The sequence below is a fragment of the Oculina patagonica genome, chromosome 10 (genome assembly GCF_052425735.1).
Source record: "Oculina patagonica isolate OP01 chromosome 10, crgOcupat, whole genome shotgun sequence".
Taxonomy (NCBI): Eukaryota; Metazoa; Cnidaria; class Anthozoa; order Scleractinia; family Oculinidae; genus Oculina; species Oculina patagonica.
In genome coordinates this window covers 21,172,863-21,181,871 of record NC_135767.1, presented here as the reverse complement: position 1 = coordinate 21,181,871, position 9,009 = coordinate 21,172,863, and the positions used below count along the sequence as shown (strand labels likewise).

General features: G+C 35.1%; 1 protein-coding gene across 2 annotated transcripts; it reads left to right on the top strand.

The window, feature by feature from the left end:
* LOC144628431 (uncharacterized) lies at nucleotides 1–7,490 on the top strand. Of its 2 annotated transcripts, none has more exons than XM_078486522.1 (4): nucleotides 1–99; nucleotides 4,702–4,799; nucleotides 5,293–5,440; nucleotides 7,316–7,490. In XM_078486522.1, exons 2-4 carry the CDS (start codon nucleotides 4,710–4,712, stop codon nucleotides 7,336–7,338), a joined length of 261 nt encoding a protein of 86 aa, XP_078342648.1. In that variant the 5' UTR covers nucleotides 1–99; nucleotides 4,702–4,709; the 3' UTR covers nucleotides 7,339–7,490. The 2 variants fall into 2 exon arrangements, with proteins under 2 accessions (XP_078342648.1, XP_078342649.1); XM_078486523.1 differs by having other exon boundaries at nucleotides 8–95; nucleotides 4,693–4,799.
* The last annotated feature ends 1,519 nt before the right edge of the window (nucleotides 7,491–9,009 follow it).

Sequence of the window (9,009 nt, the reverse complement as noted above, 5' to 3'; positions counted from 1 at the left end):
AAAGAAAAGATCGCCTCACATAAACAACCTTTTATGAAACCAGTCAACGCGATCTGATCAGGTGGGACAATATACTGCGCTATTTCAAAAAAAGGGTTAGTAGCTAATAATTTATTGTGTTTTAAAAAATCATAGATTATAGCATCGGTATCACGTCTGAATGAACTCTTTTCTTTAAAGCAATTGGATCCATTCACGGTGGCAAGAACAGACAATTGAAATGTAGAAGAAGACAATCAAATTTGTTACCCTCTGTCAGGAAAACCATAAGCTTTCCTACAAATGGGGTGAAAAGAAAAAGGTATAAGCGTGCGCGTGATTTGATATTCGGTGTGAGACGTTAGTATTTGTGAGACGAGAATCGAGTTTGAAGTGTGCCGTAAAGTGTGATTTTGAAGCCGACACTCGCAATAACATGAACGATAAGAAGAATACAGGAATAAAATGTGAATGATCGTTTAATATTTTTGTGAAACATACGCCTGATCATCTAAAACTGTTGATCAAAAGCGTATGCGAGACCATCATGAAATCGATATCCCTCAATTATATACAAAAAAATAAATTTTCAGCATGGTTTTATTTTCATTAATATCAAATCATTGTCCTTTTACATTGTAAATTATTTGAATGCACAGAATAGCCCCTTTATCCAATTCAGTCCGTCGTTTCACACTTATCTATATCGAAAAATCAGCTAATGTTCCACGAATTCAAAAGTGATAATAAAACTTTTTGATCTGTCTGGAAAAAAGAATTTACTTTTAAAACAATCGAAATCATGAAACATAAATGAAGGCATAAAAAGAATAAAATGAATAAAATCTGTTACGGGCTGATTGCAGAAGACCACAGATGAGCACTATTCAATGAAAATCAACAACCAAAAAAGATACATTGGTTTCCGATAAAAAATTCAAGTGTGTTTATTGATATTTCTGAATTAGAATTGTATACTTTTCTTTTATTGACCAAAAAAGTTAATAGGAAAAAAAACACGTCACTTTCGCATCAAACTTCGTTTTATTTGAGATCTTCTTTTTGTTTTTAGTTTTTATGTTGTTTAGTAATTTAGTCACGGTTACTTTTTCCCGAAGCCTTCAAGCTACCTCCATATTAGCATTTATATAACCAAACCTTTGTTATTAAAATGGAAATTACTTAGGGTTTAACAACCATTCGGATCACATAAAGGTTTTCTTTGAAAATGTTCAAATTTATTTACACTCTTTTCATCTTATTTTTTTATCCTTTTTATTGCAATATGATGTACTTTCTCAACACAAATCCTATAACCATCAGTAGTTTTCTTTATTCCTTGATTGCTGTTAGTTTTTAGCACTAATGCTGTTTCCAAAAAATCGTCTGGAATATTTGATATTTATGCGTACAACTCAATCAAAATTTCATTATTTTCATCAAAGAAGTAAAGTTACGATTCAAAACGACTTAATACTAAATTTATTGCCTCCTATACCGCCCACTGGCGCACAGTATGGGCAATAAATACTCAATATTTTACGGAGGACATCAACACAAAATATAAATTCCAGGTTAAAGAACCACGTTTCCAAAGAAACTAGTTATCAATAGACCACATTTTACTATACATTTGAATTTTCTGTTGACAACAATTCCACAAAATTTCACTCCTTCTTTGGCCATTTCATTGTTTCAAAGTTTAACGCTGTTCTGTAAGAAAAAGAACGATTCAAAAGAAGCCACGCTGAACCAAATTTGCGACAGTGAAATTTAACATCGTAAGTGGCAAATAGCTACAAAGGAAACATATCTGATTTTGGGATGAAAGCATAACTGTATTAATTTTAGACGAATCTAAATGGTGTGCTGGAAGGGGTACTGGGCAATTAAGACGGATTACACTGAAAGTTCGAGCAATAGGTGCAAAAATTAATTACCAAAATTCTACTTATAGCGTGATAGCATTTAGCGTGTTATTTTGTTTTAAACAGACCTGAAACGTACATTTTAACTGAAATACATAAAACTAAAAATTCATTTTTCTCTCGTGAGGACAAGTTAGGGATTAAAATTTCAATAGGTTCTTCTAAACTGCATTTATTACAAACATAAAACCGGGTATCAACTCTTTTTGGTAACTTTATTTTGGCCTTTAAGCCTGGTTTTCACTAGCAATGCAAGCGCAAGCACAAGCGCGATCACGCGAAAAGGACAAATTTTGACCCTAGTGCTTGTGCTTGCCGCAAGTACAAACACAAGCATCCAAATGCAATTCGCTTGTGCTTTTGCTTGAGTCGAAGCCTTTTTAACGGAGAAATAACAGCTGTTATCCTTGCTCTTGTGCTTGCGTCGCTAGTGAAAACCAGGCTTTATTGCTCGATTATTCAGCGGAAAGCGTCTTAAAAACATCTCTGCTGTCGCGTCGTTACCAATTAAGACTTCCGCTGAGTGATCCGCGTCATGCGAAAAACTACCATTTGGTGTAGACTAGTGCTCGTATAGAGGAGCAAAACAAAGCTTTAATTATAAAAAGGTGGGGGGAACGATGCGTGCATTATGAAAAGTAAAAGCCAACATAAGATATCAACAAGAGTTTGGTCAATGACTTTATGCTATGAGATTTCATGCAGTCCACAAACCCGGATGAAAAATAAAAACTCAAAATTAGAGAATTTTCATATCATTCAGTTTCCTGATATTGGAATAGATATAATTTAACAGCAGAGCAGAATCTTTTTATACGTTTTTTCGACGTTTTTGCTTGTTTACAAGCTAAAAACGTAGAATAGGGGTTATGTGGTCAAAATTTGGAACCACATATTTGTAAACTCTCAAGGGACTTTTTTAATTTCTCAAGGGATTACTTTCCGCTGTGGGTGATCTCGTGGAAAAAACGTGACTTGTCACATTTACAAACGTTATATAACAATTTTAAAAGTGACATGTCAGCTTTCTTATCTCAACGCACGTGTGTCTGAAAGGCGATCTATAAAAAGCGTCGCACAAACAATGGATTGCGTAACTAAAACACGAATAAATAATCACTAGCACTTACATCGTTTAAACATTACAAACGTCAAAAATAAACCATACCAAAAAACTCGCTCTTTTCAAAGATATTATTGAAGTCAAAACAAATTGCTTCTTTTAGCTTAGGAGCGGTTAAGAGGAAATCCGCCAGGACTTCGAGTAGTTGTTGGACAAAATTATGTACCAAAACTATTTACACCTGATTGCAAGCTTTTGTGTTACTGCTTCAAATATCTTATCGAAAGAAATCTTTTCTAACAACACCACACATCGAAAACACATTTTGAAGTTCCGCTGAATTCCACTGAATCGCTTAAAAGATGTAAGCTTTTGCCCATAGCTTGTGAACTTTAAATATCATTTTCTCAGACTCTGATAAGAAATTGTTGTACCAGAATTATTTCCACCTTATTGCAAACTTTTTTGTTACTGCTTCAAATATCTTATCAAAAGAAATCTTTTCTAACAACACCACACATCGAAAACACATTTTGAAGTTCCGCTGAATTCCACTGAATCGCTTAAGACGAATTTACAAAATGGCTACACGTGAGATTTTGCCCATACCTTGTGAACTTTGAAATTCATTTTCTCAGACTCTGATAAGAAATTGTTGTTGGTGTTATCACGGATAATTACTTACATCTTTACCTTTTATTAAGGGTAGGAAATAACGCAATAGGATTTAAATTATTCTGGAAATTGATTTTTGTCCAACTTTAATAAATATTACTCGACTTCCTAGTGGATTCCGTCTTAAATATTAGGCCAAATTTGGTCGCTACATGCAAGCGCAATTCTATTTCGTCATCAGCCTAGGTCGTTAGGGACGAGATTTCGCGTTGATAGCAATGTTGCATGAATCGGCTTTACAACATGCGATCGTATCTACGCAGTTCGAGTGGAATTTCAGTCAAAGACAGCAAAATTCTTTCGTATTTCATCTTTAAATATAATTCAAAAGCATTCACTGTATATATGGCTTTTGTTTAATCCTGGGTCTTGATATCCGACCCTCGCAGAGCCTAGACAAAACGCAGCTTGAGTGTAACGATTTGTTTACGTTGCAATTATATGCGCAATGTTTTCCCCGACAGTAGTCGGAAATATTCGTATTTTTTTTCGTGCTTTTTCGTGGAGCAATCGTAACGATACGGCCTTGAACACATTGAACAGCGGTCTACCTATAACAATATAATTCAAATATGGCGTCGCAAAAACAAAGCGTCGAACGCATATTTTGCTGTTTCATTTGCTAATTTCGCTGCCGTAATCGACTGCCTCGAAAGGTCCTTGCAATTTTAAAGTATAGAATTGTCAGATCTCGCTGAAATTTGCACTGTTTATTTGTGTAATGTTAAGGAATATGTGTATAAATACCCGGCGCGGACGAGCCATTTTTGACAAAATTATATGGCTGCATTTCCTCCGCGAAGATAGGAAATTGTTAAACTAAACTACAAAGAAACTGTAATGATAAGTTCGAAGAACAATGCGCAGGATAAACCTTCGACTCATACTTCATGCAAAAACGTCGATATCTCGAAGAGACTTTGATTATTACTTTGACAGGAGTCAGTTTGTATTACTGTTTATAACTGTTTTTATCACTGTTTTAGGCGTTTTAAAATCAGCTCTTCATTGTGGGTTTCCAGTTACATTTTTCAGTATTTGTTTCAGACACTATAGCTAAAGTGATGAACACGGCAAATTCAAAGCTGGCACTGGGCGTTATGCTGCTGTCTATGGCTATGCTGCTCACAAGAGGAGATCTGTTTGCCTATGACGTACGTATTGTGAACGATTCTTTTCCTTCTTCTCTTCATTCTCCTCCTTCGCTATCTCATTCAATAAGGCAAATCTAAGGCATCTTAGGAACGTTAGTTCTTCTTCTTCTTCTTCTTCTTCTTCTTCTTCTTCTTCTTCTTCTTCTTCATCTTCATCTTCTTCTTCTTCTTCATCTTCTTCTTCTTCTTCATCTTCATCTTCTTCTTCTTCTTCTTCTTCTTCTTCTTCTTCTTCTTCTTCTTCTTCATCTTCTTCTTCTTCTTCTTCTTCTTCTTCTTCTTCTTCTTCTTCTTCTTCTTCTTCTTCTTCTTCTTCTTCTTCTTCTTCTTCTTCTTCTTCTTCTTCTTCTTCTTCTTCTTCTTCTACTGATTATGCCGTTCCTGCTGCTCTTACCACTGCCACTGCCACTGCTACTTCTACTGCTACTACTCGTACCTTGTAATTGCAATGAACCCTAAATAAAATAGTGTAATTGTGTTCATTTCTGTTTAGATTGATGACTTTGATGATCTCGATACAAATGGGGATGGTTTAATTACGGCTGAAGAATTAAGGGATGGATTGGAAATTGATCTCGTCACGGCAAATAGTTACGTGTCTGCATTTGATGACGACGCGGATGGCAAGCTGAGCGAGGAAGGTACGAACGTAGACTGGCTCCAAGTTAAGGTCATTGCCCTGTATTGCATTGCGCATCCTTACTGCGCAGAATTTTACGCGTAATTAGCGCGCGCTCGCGCGCGCACATTAACAAAATGGCAGCTTTTTTCTATGCGGCTTAGTCCGCGAGAGAAGTAAATTGTCACTTTCTTCTATCAATTTTTTGTCATATTTTGGGTGTAGAGATCAAATTCTTTCTGTAAAATGAAAGCAGATCAATTCCTGTGTTTGAAAAATAAATTATCGCTAAAAAGTGTACTTTGCCAGTACTCGCAGAGGAATTATAAAGGAATTATATGGAATATACATGGTCTTCCTGCCCTTAAACGAATCTGGTGACCCCCTTTTTTATTTCAGTAAAAATCTAAGTTCCCTTTAAGTAATAAACCAATAGGCGAAGTTTGGTTAAAAATATATGTTCAGTTTTATTTCGGGGCAATGACCTTAATTACATTTTAATGTAATTAAGGTACAACCCTTATTAAAATAAGGGTTGTACCTGCCTTTACGCGAAGTACGCAATTGCGTACCAGAATTCCACAGATTTTTTTTTACATTTAATAGACCGTTTGATAATATTGAAGAAAATTTCGTTTAATTTCTCTACGCGTAGTGATATTTTTTCTCTGAACTGTCTGCACCTAAAACGTAAAAGTTTGTCAAGACAGCAAAGTTTTGTTCGACTCAGGTGCTTATTATTGCCTTACGGAAAATATTTACCAAATGCGATGCTTATGAAAGTGAAGACTGAATAAACGGACATCTCCTGAAAATATTGAACATGCTCCAATATAATAATACTATGAAAACATACGTAGACAGTTTTGGTTTTCTGGTTGAGCCAAGTTAAGGTTAAGTCTAGAGTTTATATCTTGATTTGACAAACCCTTTTCAGTTCAGAATGCAAAAAAGGAACAGAAAACAAAACCGCCCTGAAATCTCGTGTATACAGCGCTTGTATCATCACTAAAAGATAAGACTTCAACTCTTACTGACTTTGTACGTACTACTAAAAATTGCCTAGGAACGCCCCTGCATTTGGTTCTACTTCTCTCTGACACAAGGTCTGAGCAAACGTTGGAATATAGCTGTTTCGATTCGGAAAGGTTGTCGGAATAAAGCATATAAAGCCGCACTCGACAAGACCTAAACGCGGTCTGGGTATTCACTTGAATTTTGCATATTGGCCTTAGACGAAATGTATTTTTGCATTTGTATTTTTGCGCGTGATCGTGAAGAATTTGTTGTTTCTCTCAAAGGCCTTTTTCTGTAGCTTCACTTTTACTTTCGCATGTCTTTGAAATTTTAAAATTCTTCTAAAATAAAGCGTGGTTAAAAGTACCTTGTTTCCACATGCCTGAAATGAAAGAAAACGTGTAAATTTGCGTTTGTCTTGTCATTATATCTCGTTCAGCACGTGCAGTAGCGAGCTCCCTTCTTCTACACATACTACCTTTCGGTCTTCTCGCGTGCACGTTTGCGTTTTTCCCGACAACCTTTCTAGAAACATCTGTATACACGAATGTGACGCGCGAGAGGAGTGTAAATAACGCGCGAAAATGGCACTGCATTAGGCTGAACCAAACTGTACTCGGTTTTCATGCTCGTTGCCATCATACTCCACTGTTCACTAAGTAGCCACTGACTGAAACACTAATAAATTATCATAAATTAACCGATGCAAACACTGTATTACGCGTTTTTTTTTTCTTCTGATTTATGCAGCCTATAGAGGACTTGCTTCCCATCAAGGATAAATAACACTAAATGAACTTGATATGCTATGTTAAGTTTAGAAAAAATCCTCTTTTTCTTTTACATAATAATCAGTCTATTATTGTTGTTTCATTTCCAGAATTTGAAGACCTACCTAATTGATAGAACTCCAGATTGAAGCCTCAATCACTGGGCCAGGCATAATTAGACTGGGCAAGCGATCCATGTAGAACTGACCGCTAAATATTCATTGTAGCTTGCTGTTATTTGTTCTTGATTAAGTAAAATAAAGATGTTGGTAAATGAGGATAAAACATGTGGATCTTTCTGTGATACTCAAAAGGTCATGGTAATTACTCGACATTCTCTGTCTTTGTTATTCTTTGAACGCACGATTTTGGAGTTAAAATATTAAAAATATCTTTGTATCACTGCTATAAATTTCGCTGAAATCTCAGCCTCGTCAGCATGTTCCGCCTGACGAGAAACACGTTCCGTCTGACGCATGTTGGCGGAACATACCTGACAAGGCTGAGATTTCAGCGAAATTTATAGCAGTGATACAAAGATATTTTTAATATTTTAACTCCAAACTCGTGCTTTCAAAGAATAACAAAGACAGAGAATGTCAAGAAATTACCGAAGTTTATCGAATTCTTTTATCGCTTCGACGAAAGAACTTTCTAAATTTTAATTTTAATTTTAATTTTTATTTTTATTTTTTTAATTTTAATTAATTTTAATTTTAATTTATTTTAATTTTAATTTAATTTAAATTTAATTTTAATTTTAATTTGAAATAAAAAATTTAATTTTAATTTCATTTTACTTAATTTTTACTTTATTAATTAATTTTGCTTGGATTCTGCATGTGCAGTGATTTCATCAAGAAAACAAGAGAAACTCCTGGGTGCAAGGCTGTTAGGACTACTTTACTTTTTAAACAACGCTCGTGTACTTTGATAGAGAATAATCTACTTGGAAAATATACTTAAAGAAATGATTTGTCTCACAACGCCTCCCAGACCAACCGCACCTCTAAGCGTTTCCCAACATATCTTGAAAAGTATTTGCTTCACCGATTTTCGCAAGAATATTACGCTTATTAGTCCTTTGCTGGACTAGCAACCAGGGAGTTGCACATTATTTTTTCCGCGGTGTGTTGGAAAAAGGAATTACTTATTTCTTTAGCATATACTTAAGAGAGGGTCCGTATGAAATCCATGCAATATTAAAATTTGAGTCTACATCGACCCTCTCAGATTTCCTTTATATTTTGCATGGGGTTACATATTGAGATGATAATGCTGTAGGTAGAATATTATTGCAAAATTCTCTAACGTGTGGAAGATATCGTGGTCAACGTGCCCATGTTCGGTTTTGAGCCAAAAAATACCCAAATTTTGACCCATCTTTCGACCAAAATATCTCTGCAAGAATTGAAGCTTTCCATATAAAAATACCACTGTAATTAGTATCACCTAGTACAATTTAAATGATATCATCAAGATTTTTCATCGCTGTCACGTTTGGTAGTAAACCTATTTTAAAAATAAGGTATTTCGGGCAATGCGTGACACTAGAGATTTTAGGGTAAAATTACGTTTGAATATCGCCGATGCGGCGTTATTCTGATGGTTCCATTAGCCATTATTTTGTAAAACATTTACTAAATAATAAATTAAAGTCAAAAAAAGTATGTTAAGTTCAATCGGCACGTATGATTTTAGCGTACAAAAATGTGGTACATGTGAGCAAAACAAAAACAAAGTTCTGAAAGTTTTAGAACGAGTTTCATAACATGATGGATAGGTCGGCTGAGGACGTGAGAAA

Coding starts and splice junctions, on each gene's coding strand:
- LOC144628431 (XM_078486522.1), top strand. CDS start 4,710: ATGAACACGGCAAATTCAAAGCTGGCACTGGGCGTTATGCTGCTGTCT. Junction 4,800..5,292: donor GAGATCTGTTTGCCTATGAC/GTACGTATTGTG, acceptor ATTTCTGTTTAG/ATTGATGACTTTGATGATCT. Junction 5,441..7,315: donor TGGCAAGCTGAGCGAGGAAG/GTACGAACGTAG, acceptor TTTCATTTCCAG/AATTTGAAGACCTACCTAAT.